General features: G+C 43.3%; 1 protein-coding gene across 1 annotated transcript in view; it reads left to right on the top strand.

Moving 5' to 3' along the window:
- Positions 1-17,630: 17,630 nt before the first annotated feature.
- The window catches only part of LOC124796399 (collagen alpha-1(III) chain-like), a 203,182-nt gene continuing 201,525 nt past the window's right edge, over positions 17,631-19,287 (top strand). The window contains exon 1 of the mRNA XM_047260576.1: positions 17,631-17,699. Coding sequence (XP_047116532.1) covers positions 17,634-17,699 — 66 coding nt within the window. The 5' untranslated portion in view covers positions 17,631-17,633. The remainder of the gene's footprint in view (positions 17,700-19,287) is intronic.

Consider the following 19,287-nt stretch of genomic DNA (forward strand, 5'->3'; position numbering starts at 1 on the left):
CCAAAGAGGGATCTGATGTTTCGAATTGCCCAGGATATGGTGAAGTCTACAAGGAGCCTATCATGGAAGACTGGTTTAAGTGGTAATTGTTCCCAACGGTGGTATGAAGCATGCTCAGTTTATGAATGACATGGCGAATTTTCTTGTGATTTATGTTAGTGCGATCTCTCTGACTAGATGATGTGTACTCTTATCAGACGATCTAGCTAAGAGTACGAACGAGCAATATCTTACATATGTTGACATTTAAGATTTGCGTTAAAAGTTAGGCAGTTACAACTGATATACGAGTATGTTGCTCCTAAATAAACCAGCAATAAATTGTTATAAGAAAAGTTTGTTTTAACCGTTTTATGTACCAGATATGAGCGATTAAATACTCAGTGCGAACTCTTTCCCGACTTTCACCTATGTATGTAATGAATTAAAAGGCTGTAACTATATACCTCTTATCGGCCTCCCCCCCCCCCCCCCCACCCCCTCACCAGACGCCTATGATCAGCAGTATGTACATGTAATTTGAACTCAATAGAAAAATAAGAAAGGTTGCACTTCGGCCATACACTTCAAAATAAAATCGAAAAATAGCGTATAAATCTTTCTTATTTTTTTATCTCAAAAAACCATTGTTCTGAAGTAGTGGATAGACCAATAACTTTTTACTTTCAACTTAATAATTAATACTGCTGTGGTACTTTCAATAATACAATATATAAAGCTGCCTGTGTAACGATTTTGTGACAAAAATAAAGTTTTCTTTTACAAATTCTGATTTCAAAAAGTCTCATTTATTCCCAGGCTACTACTGGCGATATCACATACAACCAGATGCATATATATTGCTTGTTTCTCGGTTTTTGAAATTTTATTGCAAGCCTCCCTGAGCTTGACACCTCTCACAGGAGGATCATTTACAACTTTTAGTTAAATAACTGGCTATAGAATGTTGAGAAATCTAAGTTTTTATGTCACTACGAAAAATATGTATTAAGGAACTTACCACCAAGATCAAATGTGGTAAAAATACTCGTTTTATGAGAAATAAAATTTTCGCCCTCATTGGTGATAATTTCTGCATATCGTTCGACCCCTACGTTAATCCTTTTCATATTTTTGTCAGATGGTTTTGCCTTACGATTCATTGCATTGCCCATTTTCATTTTTTATTAAGAACCCTAACTAGGATCAGGACGGTCAAGCTGACAGACCAGTAAAGATGTGCTATAAATATTTTTTTCTGTTTTAGTACAGCCACATGAGAAATACCACGACCGCCAAACTTGTATTCATAAATTATGAAAGAATTATGAAATCCGAACACCGTGCTTTCAGTTCAGAGGGGCCACAGAACCATACTTAGACATATGTTGCAATAAGAAAAATACAAACAGCATAGATTGCGCTCTCTTCTTGCGGTTACAATTTAAATTCATCATGGAACATAAACATTTTCAAGCAATGGAACGGTATTATCATCTTCCTTGCATGATATATAACCCATGGAGAACGGAGAGAACTGCTCCACCAGATAGTGCTGCGATAAAAGTGATGTCACATCTCGTTCTACAATTTCGGTATAATCATATCTAGTCTTGCTGGTGTCTCAAAGTGCCGCTAACAAAATCGAAGATCGACCTTTCTGAGCTTTTTTTCAAATCGGAATGTATTATCATCGATTCCAGTCCAAGAGTTTTGATATTTTTTTCAAGATTGGTATCGTCACCCATGAATGTCTCCAGATATTTTAAATCCAAACACATGCACCTCTAAAAGTGGCCGTATTTAATGCCAGTGGGGTAAAAACTGATGTTTTAACACAGGACAGAAGTCCTGTTCATCGAGAGTTCTAGACACAAATTGTACCTCCTCCTTTATGTAGCAAGTTAAACGAACGAAATAAATGAAAATATACCATATTTAATCAGTAGAAGATCTCTTTTATTTTATTTTTAAGTTATATTTTTTATAAGGTATACACTACAAGTACATAAACACGCATCTTAATTAATTATTGAATCTCATATTCGATTCACTCTCACTTCTTCACGGCTTTTTCTACTCGCTCAGAAGAAGTTGTGTCTTTCTCAAATATACTGTTTAAAAAAAGTAAATTAGAATACCAATTGATAGTTTCCAGTTAGCCGAAAATTTATTATAGAAAGAATACATATGGAGTACACGAATTGTTTACACTTTACAGACCAATAGCTCAAGCAGTTCTAAGGTACAAGGTATGGACCCAAGCTGAAACACCCATTTTAGTGCGCAATGTAGCCTCCACGGGCGCAATGAAGACGCTGATCCTGGTATGCAGTCGGTCATAAAAGTATTTGAGAGTTGTAGCATCGCGTTTTAGTACCTGAATAGTGTAAAATCGCGTAGTCTCCTTCCGTCGCCGAGTAGTGTGTCAGCAGTGCGCAAGTAGCAGCGTTACTGCATTTACTAGGCAATCTTGTATTTTAATAACCGTTTAAATTTTGTGTCGAATTGTTTGTGTTCTCTGTAGATTAGTTCAGACGTTCTTTGCACAACAGTTTTTAGCATGGATAGGGACTGCAACTGCTGTGTTCAGATGCAGGCTGAACTGGCATCCCTTCGCTCCCAGCTTCAGGCAGTGTTGGCTTCGGTCACACAGCTTGAGGCTGTTGCCAATGGGCATCACTGTGGGGGTACGGATGGGGGTTTTTCGGGGACGGCCAGCTCGTCCCACGCATCCCCCGATCGGACTACGACTGTGGCTGCCCGGGATACTGCCCACATTGAGCTGATCCCTCACCTGTGGCAGAGTGGGAGGTCGTCTCGAGGTGTGGCAGGGGGCGAAAGACATTCCGGAGGGCCGAACGGAAGGCCTCTCCAGTTTGTCTGACGAACTGGTTTCAGGCTCTGTCACAAGCTGATACTGATCTTCGGCTGGACATGGCTGCTTGTCCTGTTCCAGAGGTTGCCTCTCAGTCTGCAAGATCTGGGCGGTTGCAGAGGGTGGGCTTACTGGTAGTTGGGAGCTCCAACGTCAGGCGCGTAATGGGGCCCCTTAGGGATATGGCAGCAAGAGAGGGGAAGAAAACCAATGTGCACTCCGTGTGCATACCGGGGGGAGTCATTCCAGATGTGGAAAGGGTTCTTCCGGATGCCATGAAGGATACAGGGTGCACCCATCTGCAGGTGGTCGCTCATGTCGGCACCAATGATGTGTGTCGCTATGGATCGGAGGAAATCCTCTCTGGCTTCCGGCGGTTATCTGATTTGGTGAAGACTGCCAGTCTCGCTAACGGGATGAAAGCAGAGCTCACCATCTGCAGCATCGTCGACAGGACTGACTGCGGACCTTTGGTACAGAGCCGAGTGGAGGGTCTGAATCGGAGGCTGAGACGGTTATGCGACCGTGTGGGCTGCATATTCCTCGACTTGCGCCATAGGGTGGTGGGGTTTCAGGTTCCGCTGGATAGGTCAGGAGTCCACTACACGCAGCAAGTGGCTACACGGGTAGCGGGGGTTGTGTGGCGTGGACTGGGCGGTTTTTTTAGGTTAGATGGCCTCGGGCAAGTACAGAAAGGGCAACAGCCTCAAAGGGTGCGGGGCAAAGTCAGCACATGCGGGGACCAAGCAGCAATCGGTATTGTAATTGTAAACTGTGGAAGCTGCATTGGTTAAGTACCGGAAGTTCAAGCGCTGATAGAAATCACCGAAGCTGAAATCGTTATAGGTACAGAAAGCTGGCTGAAGCCAGAGATAAATTCTGCCGAAATTTTTACAAAGGCACAGACGGTGTTTAGAAAGGATAGATCCCATGCAACCGGTGGTGGCGTGTTTGTCGCTGTTAATAGTAGTTTATCCTGTAGTGAAATAGAAGTGGATAGTTCCTGTGAATTATTATGGGTGGAGGTTACACTCAACAACCGAACTAGGTTAATAATTGGCTCCTTTTACCGACCTCCCGACTCAGCAGCTTTAGTGACAGAACAACTGAGAGAAAATTTGGAATACATTTCACATAAATTTTCTTAGCATGTTATAGTCTTAGGTGGAGATTTCAATTTACCAGATATAGACTGGGACACTCAGATGTTTAGGACGGGTGGTAGGGACAGAGCATCGAGTGACATTATACTGAGTGCACTATCCGAAAATTACCTCTAGCAATTAAACAGAGAACCGACTCGTGGAGATAACATCTTGGACCTACTGATAACAAACAGACCCGATCTTTTCGACTCTGTAAGTGCAGAACAGGGAATCAGTGATCATAAGGCCGTTGCAGCATCCCTGAATATGGAAGCTAATAGGAATATTAAAAAGGGAGGAAGGTTTATCTGTTTAGCAAGAGTAATAGAAGGCAGATTTCAGACTACCTAACAGATCAAAACGAAAATTTCTGTTCCGACACTGACAATGTTGAGTGTTTATGGAAAAAGTTCAAGGCAATCGTAAAATGCGTTTTAGACAGGTACGTGCCGAGTAAAACTGTGAGGGACGGGAAAAACCCACCGTGGTTCAACAACAAAGTTAGGAAATTACTGCGAAAGCAAAGAGAGCTTCACTGCAAGTTTAAACGCAGCCAAAACCTCTCAGACAAACAGAAGCTAAACGATGTCAAAGTCAGCTATGGAGGGCTATGCATGAAGCGTTCAGTGAATTCGAAAGTAAAATTCTATGTACTGACTTGACAGAAAATCCTAGGAAGTTCTGGTCTTACGTTAAATCAGTAAGTGGCTCGAAACAGCAAATCCAGACACTCCGTGATGATGATGGCATTGAAACAGAAGATGACACGCATAAAGCTGAAATACTAAACACCTTTTTCCAAAGCTGTTTCACAGAGGAAGACCGCACTGCAGTTCCTCCTCTAAATCCTCGCACAAACGAAAAAATGGCTGACATCGAAATAAGTGTCCAATGAATAGAAAAGCAACTGGAATCACTCAACAGAGGAAAGTCCACTGGACCTGACGGAATACCAATTCGATTCTACACAGAGTACACGAAAGAACTTGCCCCCCTTCCAACAGCCGTGTACCGCAAGTCTCTAGAGAAACGGAAGGTTCCAAATGATTGGAAAAGAGCACAGGTAGTCCCAGTCTTCAAGAAGGGTCGTCGAGCAGATGCGCAAAACTATAGACCTATATCTCTGACGTCGATCTGTTGTAGAATTTTAGAACATGTTTTTTGCTCGAGTGTCATGCCGTTTTTGGAAACCCAGAATCTACTCTGTAGGAAGCAACATGGATTCCGGAAACAGCGATCGTGTGAGACCCAACTCGCTTTATTTGTTCATGAGACCCAGAAAATATTAGATACAGGCTCCCAGGTAGATGCTATTTTCCTTGACTTCCGGAAGGCGTTCGATACAGTTCCGCACTGTCTCCTGATAAACAAAGTAAGAGCCTACGGAATATCAGACCAGCTGTGTGGCTGGATTGAAGAGTTTTTAGCAAACAGAACACAGCATGTTGTTATCAATGGAGAGACGTCTACAGACGTTAAAGTAACCTCTGGCGTGCCACAGGGGAGTGTTATGGGACCATTGCTTTTCACAATATATATAAATGACCTAGTAGATAGTGTCGGAAGTTCCATGCGGCTTTTCGCGGATGATGCTGTAGTATACAGAGAAGATGCAGCATTAGAAAATTGTAGCGAAATGCAGGAAGATCTGCAGCGGATAGGCACTTGGTGCAGGGAGTGGCAACTGACCCTTAACATAGACAAATGTAATGTATTGCGAATACATAGAAAGAAGGATCCTTTATTGTATGATTATATGATAGCGGAACAAACACTGGTAGCAGTTACTTCTGTAAAATATCTGGGAGTATGCGTGCGGAACGATTTGAAGTGGAATGATCATATAAAATTAATTGTTGGTAAGGCGGGTACCAGGTTGAGATTCATTGGGAGAGTCCTTAGAAAATGTAGTCCATCAACAAAGGAGGTGGCTTACAAAACACTCGTTCGACCTATACTTGAGTATTGCTCATCAGTGTGGGATCCGTACCAGATCGGGTTGACGGAGGAGATAGAGAAGATCCAAAGAAGAGCGGCGCGTTTCGTCACAGGGTTATTTGGTAAGCGTGATAGCGTTACGGAGATGTTTAGCAAACTCAAGTGGCAGACTCCTCAAGAGAGACGCTCTGCATCGCGGTGTAGCTTGCTCGCCAGGTTTCGAGAGGGTGCGTTTCTGGATGAGGTATCGAATATATTGCTTCCCCCTACTTATACCTCCCGAGGAGATCACGAATGTAAAATTAGAGAGATTAGAGCGCGCACGGAGGCTTTCAGACAATCGTTCTTCCCGCGAACCATACGCGACTGGAACAGGAAAGGGAGGTAATGACAGTGGCACGTAAAGTGCCCTCTGCCACACGGCGTTGGGTGGCTTGAGGAGTATAAATGTAGATGTAGAATACTGCCTTGGAATACGTTATTCTACAGCTGCCCGATCTTTCGCGAAGCTCTGTAAGAGTTGTGGGAGGACGATTCACGCGCGTCACTTCTCTTACCATCACGTGCTCGGTTGGAGACAATTACGGCGATGGTGATGGAGAGGGAAGCTGTATGACTATCACTTGCCTGCTAGTGGAATCTGCACGCCATTCCAACTTTCAAGTGATCCTCTGACGGAACCAGGCAATGCTGTGGCATGAGAGAAAGACGAGCGAGAGATGTGTGCGCCCGTAGTCCCACTGCTACTAGCCAGTACGGAACAGTTCGTGTTCATACTTGTGGGCTCATATTTGCTCTTACCTGCAGTATGGAAACTGTACGGTCTGCCATTGCTGCCTTTGCAATACAAGGGTGCCAGTTCTCTGAAACGACCATCGCACAACTCGAAAGGCCACCATCTGACCCGTCTCAGACTGTCTAAGTTGGCTGTAGGAAGAAGCACTAGTGTGTCCCTGCGCCATGATGCCTGCGAGCTTTACGTCTGCTCCACACTGCGGCTAATTTGCATGCCTTTTAAAGTGTAGACGCAGAGGGCGCTTTGGTAGCGACAGCACTACGTCACCTGCTGGCGGACAACGCTGAAACTCTTATCATTTCACCTACAGTCCTCCAGGTAGCACATTTTGTCATCGGATGAAAATCGACATCGTTTTTCAAGCCGTTCTTATTTTTTCCGGTAGTGTAACTGTTGATCGATTCCATGCATGAACCTTGGCACTGTTTGCAGTTGATTGATCAAAAACTGGCATCTTCAACAGCAATAATATTCTGACTATTAGCTTGAACTATGTCGTCAAGTTGTTGAAAAAATAAAGTTTCTTTACGCTTGTGAGGCTTATACGAGCGGTAGTCATAAAGTTTTAATTGGCACCTCGAAAAAATAACGACACGCAAATAAATATTTTGCTTGTTAGCAGGTAATGTATGCAGTCCTGGTGCACGCTGAAATCCCTGTGGCACAGTACCGTAGCACGCTGCTAGAGGAGCTGAAACAAAAGAGAGCATACCATTAACATAGTGACGTATCGTGTGGTCCTTTGTTTTCTGTATTTGAAGAGGAACAACGCTCCAGAAGTTAATATAAGTGTACGGCAATAACAACCATTATATGACACTGTAATTAGTCAGCATGGGCGCTTTCGGTGTGGTCAACCAAGTCTGACTGACCAAGGCCAAAGTGGCAGACCATCTCTCTGTGAACAGCCGAGAATCGTGGAAGATGTAGACGTCCTGGAGCTAGAAAGCAGGTGTATCACAATCGAGACGATAATGGAAAAGGTGGGAGTTAGTCACATATAGGGCATCGTGTACTACATTTCGAGTGTGACAGTCTCCGCAAGGTCCCATGACTGCCCATTGAAAAAGCAAGCAGGAGAGATACGTAGATTTACCATTGACATAGGTTGGGAGAGCTGTGTGCTGACCCCACCCCTCTCCATACAGCATCGAGTGACGCCATTGGCAGAGGATAACACGTCTGTCGGTCGGTACCGGTGGGCTCACCAGAGCCTGTGGATGGAGCTTACCTTAACCACTGCTGAAAGAGGCGAAGGCCCAACTATAATAGGTCTAGGGGCTGCGGAGTGTTTTCAGGACTGCCGTGGTGTGGCGCTGATAGCTTATGGTTCTAAGCTCGGTATTACACTATCATATGTCTTTGTCATAGTTGATATGTCAAATACTTATGTCAAAGAAATTTGATGGTTTAATAGGGAACTTTGTCAAATCTCGCCTGTCGTCAAATAAATATGATCAAATCTAGGGCCTCGCCGTAGATTTGATAATAAAAGCCGTTCGTCTTCTGTTCACTGCAATGTGAAATGTAACCACTTGGAGCGCTGGCGTCGCTACAGCTGTTTTACATCTCTGGAGTGTGTAAACATGGCTTCAAAGTTAGTGTGTTCCTTCGACACTTTCTTTTTAAAATTTTTTATTTATTTATTTATTTTTAATAAGCTTGCTTCGACTAGGATGGCAAGGGGCACAGCGCATGCTATTGATTGTGTGTTGATGGGCAGGTGGAATGTGCTGCAGGCGACATATGTCCACAATCACAGCTACAGCCATCCATCTCTACTTCTGAAAACATCGAGGCAACTTTACAGCAACCCAGAACAGAGGATGTGGTCACACTCTAAAATAATAAATTCTTCTTAACTTTGCATTCTACTTTGTCTTTTTTTGAACTTTAGACGCCACAAGTTAAAAAGCGATTCATGTGTTTCGTACTTCTTATTAATTATGCAGTTGTTGGAACACTAATTCCATTAATTAAATTATTCAAAATTAAAAATAGTTCTTATTGTCCATATAGTGCATTAAACATTTATTTACTTTTCATATTCCCCCTTCAGTGCTTTATAAATCGCTTCACACGTTTCTGAAATTATTTTGTTTAATGTGAAGTGTGATATTCGGGTGCTGTGTTGTAAACTAGAGCAGCTCTCTCCTGTATCAAGAAATACCAGTGTCATAGTTTTCTTGTCTTCTGCAGGTATAACATTCCTCAAGAGAGCATTCTGTTCAGTAATATGGGAAGCCACTTTGCTGTGTAAATACTGAAATACACTTTCATGCATTCATGAGTAATTGACATCCTCCATTTGCAGCTCTCATAACAATTTTTGCTGAATGCTTTTGTTATCTCGGGGTAACACCTATGGATTCATCCAAGTATGTTTCCTTTTTTCCCATCACTTTTATTCCAAATACACACACAATGCAGTTGTGGTACGAGCAAATGCAGCGCATAATAACAAGTTGTTATACGCCATCTTGAAATTTGACAAAAAATATAACGACTGTGCCACGTCAGAGATCTTTGTCAAAGAAATTTGACAAATATTTGATCATATTTCTTTGTCGAAGAAATATGATACTGTAATGCCGGCCCAAGGGGTAAATTGTAAAATGAACGTACACTGTCCCATCACATTAATACGATTATCTGTCAAAAGTAGGAATAGCTACGTTTTGCAGCGCATACCACCGTGAGACGTGCAGGAAGAGGGTCAGTGACGTTTGGGAAGGTATCGACAGGGGTGTGGAGCAATTCTGATTCCAGTGCCGTGGCAAGCTGCGCTAGGTTTCTCGGTTGAGAATCCACGGAGCGAACAGCCCGATCGACGTGTTCCACAGATTCTCGATTGGTTTTAAATATGGGGCGTCTGGTGGCGAGTTAAGCATGGTAAACTCATCCTGGTGCTCTTCGAACCACGCACATAATCTGCAAACTGTGTGACACGTAGCATTGTCCTGCTGGTAGGCGCCATCGTCCAGAGGAAAAGAAACTGCGTGTAGGACTGGACATGGTCCCCAAAGATAGATGCATACTTGTGTCGATCCAGTGTGCCTTCCATAATGACAAGATCTCCCAGGGAATGCCACAAAACACTCCCCAGACCATAAGGGCCTCTCTTTGTTTGTTTTCAGGCTTTCACGCTATACCCGCCAGTGGCAGTCTGCACGATGGAGTATAAAAAGTGATTCATCTGAGAACGCCACTTGTCGCCATTCAGTAGACATCTAGTTGCGGCATTGGCGTGCAAATTTCAGCCTTAGTGCCAATGAAGAGGATTCAGCATGGGTACGTGAACCAGGCGTCTGCTGCAGAGGCCCATATGCACCACCGTTCGCTGAAAGTTCGTTGACGAGACATTGTTGGTAGCCTTGCTTCATCTGGGCGGTCAGTTGCTCGACAGTTCCACAACTGTTCGCCTGTACATTTCTCCACAGCCGTCGTTCAACTTGTTATCTATGGTCTGTAGTGCACCACCCTTAGCCGGCCGGAGTGGCCGAGCGCTTCTAGGCGCTACAGTCTGGAACCGCGAGACCGCTACAGTCGCAGGTTCGAATTCTGCCTCGGGCATGGATGTGTGTGATGTCCTTAGGTTAGTTAGGTTTAACTAGTTCTGAGTTCTAGGGGACTGATGACCTCAGATGTTAAGTACAATAGCGCTCAGAGCCACTTGAACCATTTGAGCATCATCCTTGCCTCGGCGTCTCTGTTGGTAGCGCCACTTTACCATTTCTAGTATGCTTTACAGACTTCAAGAAGAATATAATAATTACAATCCCAAAGAAAGCAGATGTTGGCAGATGTAAAAATTACCGAACTATCAGTTTAATAAGTCACAGCTGCAAAATACTAACACTAATTCTTTACAGACGAATGGAAAAACTGGTAGAAGCCGACTTCGGAGAAGATCAGTTTGGATTCCGTAGAAATATTGGAACACGTGAGGCAATACTGACCCTACGACTTATCTTAGAAGAAAGATTAAGTAAAGGCAAACCTACGTTTCTAGCATTTGTAGACTTAGAGAAAGCTTTTGACAATGTTGACTGGAATACACTCTTTCAAATTCTAAAGGTGGTAGGGTGGTAGGGGTAAAATACAGGGAGTGAAAGGCTATTTACAATTTGTACAGAAACCAGATGGCAGTTATAAGAGTCGAGGAGCATGAAAGGGAAGCAGTGGTTGGGAAGGGAGTGAGACAGGTTTGTAGCCCCTCACCGATGTTATTCAATCTGTATATTGAGCAAGCAGTAAAGGAAACAAAAGAAAAATTCGGAGTAGCTATTAAAACCCATGGAGAAGAAATAAAAACTTTGAGGTTCGCCGATGACATTGTAATTCTGTCAGAGACCGCAAAGGACTTGGAAGAGTAGTTGAACGGAATAGACAGTGTCTTAAAAGGAGGATATAAGATAAACATCAACAAAAACAAAACGAGGATAATGGAATATAGTCGAATTAAGTCGGGTGATGCTGAGGGAATTAGATTAGGAAATGAGACACTTAAAGTAGTAAAGGAGTTTTGCTATTTGGGGAGCAAAATAACTGATGATGGTCGAAGAAGAGAGGATATAAAATGTAGACTGGCAATGGCAAGGAAAGCGTTTCTGAAGAAGAGAAATTTGTTAGCATCGAGTATAGATTTAAGTGTCAGGAAGTCGTTTCTGAAAGTATTTGTATGGAGTGTAGCCATGTATGGAAGTGAAACGTGGACGAAAAATAGTTTGGACAAGATGAGAATAGAAGCTTTCGAAATGTGTTGCTACAGAAGAATGCTGCAGATTAGATGGGTAGATCACATAACTAATGAGGAGGTATTGAATATAATTGGGGAGAAGAGGAGTTTGTGGCACAACTTGAGAAGAAGAAGGGACCGGTTGGTAGGACATGTTCTGAGGCATCAAGGGACCACTAATTTAGCATTGGAGGGCAGCGTGGAGGGTAAAAATCGTAGAGGGAGACCAAGAGATGACTACATTAAGCAGATTCAGAAGGATGTAGGTTGCCGTAAGTACTGGGAGATGAAGCAGCTTGCACAGGATAGGGTAGCATGGAGCGCTGCATCAAACCAGTCTTAGGACTGAAGACCACAACAATAACAACAGTATTCTTTAACCAAGGTGGCACACGAACAGTTTACAAACTTAGCTGTTCCAGAGATGTTTCCTTCCGTGGCCCAAAATCCAATGATCATGCCCTTTTGGACATCAGATAAAAATCTCTGTTTCCACATCACGACAATGACTGCATTGTTTTCTGTCCCCCCCCAACATGCTTTATATACCCTCCATTGCTAGTGCTACCACCTGTCGTCTGTGAGTGGTTATTGTACTTTGACATAAGTAGCAGTCATGTTGATGTGACTGGACTGTGTATTACCGAAATCTCCTGATGAGGTTATGTGAGGTTGTCAAAGTGAACTGAAGCGCTTTGTTCTACGTCAACGGCACAGCTCATAATGCGCTGCATCATTGGCTGTCACATTTTGCCTCCGTCCCTATACAGTATTCTTTTTGAACGGCAGCCACTGAGTTCTTCCTCTTTCCTCGGATGAGGAAATTTTTACATTGCAGGTATTTCCAGAAAGACGACTAGGGGAATTTCAGGGTTAGACGTTTCCCAAACAGTTAAAACGCAGACTTCTACAACCAAGGTGTCCACCAAATCATCTATCATTGATAAAAATAAGTCGCGTTGAGGGCTGAATACATGGAGGAGGACTAGCGCCATCACCAGGGCTCATGGTTGCATCTTGATTTTTGCGAGGTGATGATTAAAACTTCGACTAGTGCATCTTATTGTATATTTTTCTAGTTTGTTCCGTTGTTGAGACAAAGGTTCTAATATTGGAATGTAGTTTCTACAAAATTAAATCAAGGATATCTGGCAACCACCTCTCGAATTACACTTCGAAACACTACCTCCAGCCCAGAGGACACTAAACTCGTATCCTACATTCAACGACGGTTGCCGGGCGACTCCCCATGTCGTGAGCCTCAAATTGTGTTAACATCCAGGCCTCTCTGCCAATCAGATTCAGGAGCAGAATATAGGCAGTTCCATTGGCTATTTCACACTCACTTTAATACCACTACTCTTCCAGATGCAGCTTCTCAAAGGCTTTTGAAAGTTTATTTCCTGCAGGCACTGGACAACAGGTGCCATTAGGAGAAAACCGATCGCTCTAAAGCCTGCTTTCTGGTCACAGACTAACATCTATTTCGTAAGATTATCCTTTCCAGGATGGGCAAGGCCACATTCTCCCAGACACTGGAGCCCAGTTCTAACGCCTACAATAGCCAAATTGACACATTCTTTTGGGTGGGGCCTGTAATGATATGTCACAAGAAGGTAACTGTATCTTTCGCCAGAGAGAGGTTATGATAAACCTGTCAGCGGTTCCATCTCATCCGCCGGCCGCTGTGGCCGAGCTGTTATAGGTGCTTCAGTCCGGATCTGCGCTGCTGCTACTGTCGCAGGTTCGAATCCTGCCTCGGGCATGGATGTGTGTGATGTCCTTAGGTTAGTTAAGTTTAAGTAGTTCTAAGTCTAGGGGACTGTTGACCTCAGATGTTAAATCCCATAGTGCTTAGAGCCATCTCTTCCCATGTGAATATTCTCCAAAAGAAAAACCACTGGGCTGAACAGTGGCAAGTGAGATGTATCGACTCATCTGGTTCTCAACATGCTCGTACCTTACTATCGGCATATATCAACATGCCTCTTGATTCATCAGACCAGATGACTTCGTCCATACTGCAGACGTTGACTGACCCCTGTTAATCATAAAGCAGTAAGCAGACGTACAGGTATGGGGTGTTGGCTTCTTTCCGCGGCAGCAAAGATGTGGTTCAGATGATATGACAGCTCGCTGGTTTTTCATGTCCATTATTGAAATAGCGACCGAAGTGCTGCACTCTGGAAAATATATCCGCTTTTAGAATTCGCAGCAGTAAATGGCAACCCGCATCGAGCGAATTGGTGAATTAAGAAAAGCAGCAAGTCATAATTTGGAGCCCTTCAGATTCCCGTCCAGACAGAATAGATTTTTCGTGGTTTCCCAGAGAAGGTTAAGACTATAAGGTAGATGGTTCCTTTGAAGAAAATGTGATCAATTGACCGCCCCACCTATACGCTATCTGAGATAGTGTTTCATCTTTGACAATCTCGTCATCGTCCACAGAACATTCAGTCCTATTCTTCCTTTCTTTTATTCCTGTCATTAAAATGCCGTTTCTCATGGCTCTCCAGCTGCCTCTGTTTTGCCCTGGTCAAGGCACATATGAAAAGAAGGACTATTAGAACTGAAGTCCTGTCGACAGCGAGGTCATCAGAGACGGCGCTTAAGCTCGAATTATGGAAGGATGCGGAAGGAAACTGGTCGTGCTCTTTTCAAATGAACCATCTTCGCATTTGTTTGGAAGGATTTAGGGAAGTCACGAAAACCCTAAATCTGGATGGCAGGGCGGTGATTTGAACAGTCGTCCTGCCGAATTTGAAACCAGTGCGCTAACCACTGCGCCACCTCGCTCGGTAACGCACACACGGCACGCGCTTAACACATGAAGAGCCCAATGTGTTCATTGTGAGCGTCTGCATGCAATGTAAATTTGAGGTCTAGTATCTCGATAAAAAACATTGCTCCCAGCAACACATGAACCAGCGCATCTTCGACGGTCCAGCGAAACAACACCGAAACTGGACAGTAGCTGACTGGAGGCGTGCAGTGCGGTGGGGATTTTCCCTCTTTAGGTAAGGCATCGAGTGCGCAAACGACACAATGAGACTTTTAATCCACAGTGTGTGTGTGAACGGTTTGGTTGAGATTGTTGTTAGATTTACATCTGTGGTGTTAAGGGGGGTATTTTTCTGCCATACATTGGGCTGTGGCATTATATTAACATGAACATGGACCAGAATGTATATCCCAACTTTCTCGGTGACTAAACGTTGCCCTTTCTTTTGCATCTTATAAAAATGACTTTTTCTTTTCAATAATATGAATATTTATATATGTTTTTTGGAGAGAGAGAGAGAGAGAGAGAGAGAGAGAGAGAGAGAGAGAGAGAGAGATTTTTGATTGAGATTTTTACTTTAAGTCGTAACTGGTACCTGAATTTTGGTTGCTGCCTTCTTGAATGATCAGCTAGCTTCTGCACCAGTTGGTTACGTATTACAATTTGGAGGAAGCTGTTGTTCTTTAAGGTTTAAAATAGTTACTTGGCCGTATTGCGGATAGCTTTCAGCCGAAGTTTCCGTAGCTTTTCATACCTAAGGGACCACTGTTGTAAGTAAATAAGATCAAACAGCAATCTGGTTTTCATGAGAAAAGGAGATTGCTTAGCTCACAAACTTCCTTCAAACTACACGTCCAGCTACATCAAAATTGGTCAGTGGAGTTCAGTACCATACTATTGTACAAGAACGTAATCCAATTACTGTAATTAAGAAATTATGACAGGTTGTTACTTATTGAATGAAAACTATAGAGAATGCATTTCTTTTCCTGTATTTTAGTGACCTTTGTACACTTACAATTCTGTCGATTGATAGACGGTGACGACAATGAAGTTCACCTCCTTTTCCAAAAACAAGATATTTCTATTCTTCACTTCCAGATAATTTGTATACAGAAATGTTTGGCAACTCATACACATACTTTACTCGGTTTTATCACTAAAATATCAATTTTCATTAAATGTACCAATACGTTCTGAGCGACGGCCCAGCAACACGCCCTCTTCCCACAAGGTACAGATTAACAGTTGTCTTTGTCTTCTAATAAATCAATTGTCTTTTCTTTTAGAGTCCATACTCAAAGATTCACAACTACTATCGTTGCAGGGATTGCGCGCTAAAGAGTTTGTTGCTGTCCAGCTGCGCTTCACTTCACTTCAAGTACTTTTTGAATCAAATTTACATTTACAGTATTTACATACATTACTGAGCTTCTCAGAATAAAATCAGACACAAATTGGTTAAAAAAAGGGGCATTGAGGCTCACATAACATTACAATCTTTATGGTGACCACGCTGTGGATTTTCTCATATTCTAGACAACTACAGCAGCGATCACTGGTCTGCACGCATCCGTTCCTGGTTTGGACATCACTCAGGCACCCTACGAAACGGCGATTGGCCTGCTAGATTACTCGATCTTAATCCCATTGGTAATGTCTGGGGCTATTCGAGCATTCCTGCAGCTTGATAGCTGTGCGGCTGAACGGGGCCACAGAGCAGCTTCTACTGAATTTGGTATACCAGAAGATACTTGTGGTCTCTGTCCCTCGCCAAAATGAGGTTATTATCAAGGCTAGAGGTGGTGATTAATTATTTGCCCCCGGTGCTTATCAGTAAGCATGCGACAGCATGCGCTACCAGTATGTTCCAAATCTCCGCGCATAAAAACTGGATCCTTACAGGACTCGTACCTCGGGTTCTGTTCACGATAGAAAGGCAGGGTCAAGTGTGTTGGAAAGTCCTTGGGCTAGGGACCATTTGTATGCTCAACAGAAGAATCGCATTAGTGTTAGTGTCCTACAGTGCAGGATTTGCTTGGGCAAATGGAGCAAATCGGTTGGTCGCTTGATATTTTTATCCGTTTTTGAGATACAGAGGTTCGAATTTACCCTACTTGTCCACGTAAAATACGGTGTGAGGTGAAAACGTAGTTTATATACTGAAGTAGCACGGAGAAATATGTTGTAAAAGGACTCCGTTATCATCTGGGAACCGTGTTGTAGTATTGAAAATTTTTTGCGCATTATTGATCCGGTCCCAGGTGTAAAATTAATTTGGCATTATTTCCATTTCACATAATAACAATCAAAATTTTAGTGATCCATAAAGTTTCTTTCATGTGAGTGACATGTCCTGCTCTGGCAGGGAAAAGAAGGGAAACAGCGGAAAAATGCTCATATCGGAGCACAAAATAGGCGAATATGATCCTGTTTAAAAGAGTGACTCACTCTACTTTCTCAGCATCTTTAAAATTTTTATCAAATACTTGGCATGCGAACGTATACGTGCTGTTTATGCTGTGAGAGGAGACAGTGCAATGGGAAAGAGAGGGAAAAGTAATACATGCTGTGCTGGACAATTCCAGACAGTGGTTGTGGTATAGAAAGAGCGAAAATGACAGACAATGGCAGTCTGCGAGAAAGAGAGGGACACAACGGCAGTGGAACATAGTTCACAGTGACAGAACAGTGCTACGAAAAGAGTGTTGGAGACAGTGCAAGTGAGAGAAGAAGAAAGAGAAGGAGAAAGTGGAAGTGGGTGACAGTCAGTGACAAAGGTAGTGACAGTGAGAAGAGAGAGCAGCAATGGGCAGGAATGAGTGAGGTAGTAGCAGTAAGACAGGACAGAACAGTGACCCAGGCTGCGAGGCAGGAGGCAGTGACAGTTGAAGAGAGTCAAAGATGCGTTGGGCTGAATCAATAAGTGGGAAAGAGCATGTGGGAGTGGACGGGGATGAGCAGCTTAAAGCGATGGACTAATTGATGTACGTCATAGTTTAGAGAGCTGTGGGAGTCAGAGGTGAGTTACATGTTAAATACAGCGTGAATATGTTCGCATGTCAAAATTTTGGAAATTTTTTTTAAAGGTGCTGAAGAAGGTAGAGTGAGGTAGCTGCTACCCATTTTTCACCCTCAGACTGCTTTAAACAGGAGCACATTCGCTTTTTTTTGTTTTTGCTCCGATAGTAGCATTTTTCCGCTGGCTACTATTTAATCCCTGTTACTTAAGGCAAGGCCGGCAGCAGATCTGTAGTGTCCCCGCCGCCCCTGGCCTGTCTCTTATCGTGCTGCTCCCCCCACTCCTACCCGGACAGTGTCGCTCGGCCGGCAGCGCAGGCTGGCCCAACCGCGAGCGCAGTCGCCGCCGGCACGCCATGGCGCCGACACCCCTGCTGCTGCCGCTGCTGCTGCTGCTGCTGGCGCGCGCCGCCCACCCGCACGTGAGTCCGCAAGCTGGCTGCTTCCACCGAAACACAACACCACGTAAAAAAAAGCCACTTAATTTTTCAACTGAATCAATGTACGAGTACTGTGTCGAAAGGTTCCCCTGTCAGTAATTCCCTCTGGAAAATATAGTTACGACTTCCATAACTCCACACTGCACTCTAATAGCTGTCCAGTCACAAATTTCTTTAGATATGGGAATATCTAGATGTTACGAGGTGCAGTTGGAAGTTACTGTAATTTGAACATCTCAGTTTTCCCATTTGCCAAAGCACTTTTCATAGTACCGACGCAAGAATACTTTTTGTCATTTTGGAACACATATTTCAAGTCTTTTGTTTTTCCATTCGTCTCGAATACTTTGTGAGTTGTTGTCGAAGAAGTATCTGGGTATCACTAGGTAGTTTCTCAAAGCAATACTCTTGGATAAATGTTTCTCGACTTTTCTGCCTTGCCACATTCATTTATATGCGCAAGCAATAAACGATTTCCTATGCCGTCATCGTCAGTGCTGTCTTACTGATAGGCCTTGTTGTACCTTCGTATATGGTTGGTCGAATTACTTCATGGAGGCGTCACGAAGCCGCGAAACTTCCATATGCTATTAATATTCCTTCATGACAGACATAGACATAATCTGTAGTAGCATATAGAGGTTCCGTCAGTTTGTGACGTCTCCATGATACAATTTGACCAACTACATACGGAAGTAAAACACGGCCTATTAGTACGACAGTACTGACGATGACAGCGTAGGAAATCATTGATAGCTTCAGTATACAAGCAAGTCAGACGGGCCTGGAAAATCGACAAACATTTATCCAAGAATCCCGTTTGTTTCCCGTGACCCGCTGTCTTAATCTATCCGACCGGTGATCCTTTTTTGGAGCAGCGCGGTCGACTTCCATTTATTGCTTTGCTTGTTGCTTCATTTCTAGAGTGAAGTGGTGGGTCCGTGCCTCATCTACAAAAAACAAATCGGCGTATAAAGTGCATTTCAAATTGTTCATCTACCTGAACAGCCTTTCTGGAAATGGTGTCTTTCTTAACATTAAATCTTTTGAATTCTTTCTAAAGCGATTAAAAATTATTGAGAGATTTTCTCGCTTCTGCTTTTGGCCAGCATTCGACAAATATAACTTCGATCTTGTAGAAAGCTTTCTCACATTCAGTTCTTCATGGGAACGTACAGCACGCTGTCCCGTGATATGCCCAGGACGTCAAATATTGCGTATACCTACCCTGCAATTCCATATTATGCGACTTGACGATGTTTCCATTTGTGGTTGCAGTTTCTGGAACGTCATCCACGTGGCTCACTTTCAAGATAGATGCGAAAATCTTAACTGAGACGTCTGTTTCGTAGCTGCTGAAATCGAAGCAGAAAAACCGATGTAAAACCTTCACTAAAGCAAGATCGACTGTAGTGGCAATAAAGCGTCCAAAACAAATAGTTATCTTATATGATGACTGGGTTCCCAGTTTAGTAGTCTGCATATATCACGTACTACACCACTAACGGAAACATGGGCATAAACAAAGCTATTCCATACAAGTTAACAGTTGACTTAAGTTAGTGAGCAA

The sequence above is a fragment of the Schistocerca piceifrons genome, chromosome 4, assembly GCF_021461385.2.
Source record: "Schistocerca piceifrons isolate TAMUIC-IGC-003096 chromosome 4, iqSchPice1.1, whole genome shotgun sequence".
NCBI classification, from domain to species: Eukaryota; Metazoa; Arthropoda; class Insecta; order Orthoptera; family Acrididae; genus Schistocerca; species Schistocerca piceifrons.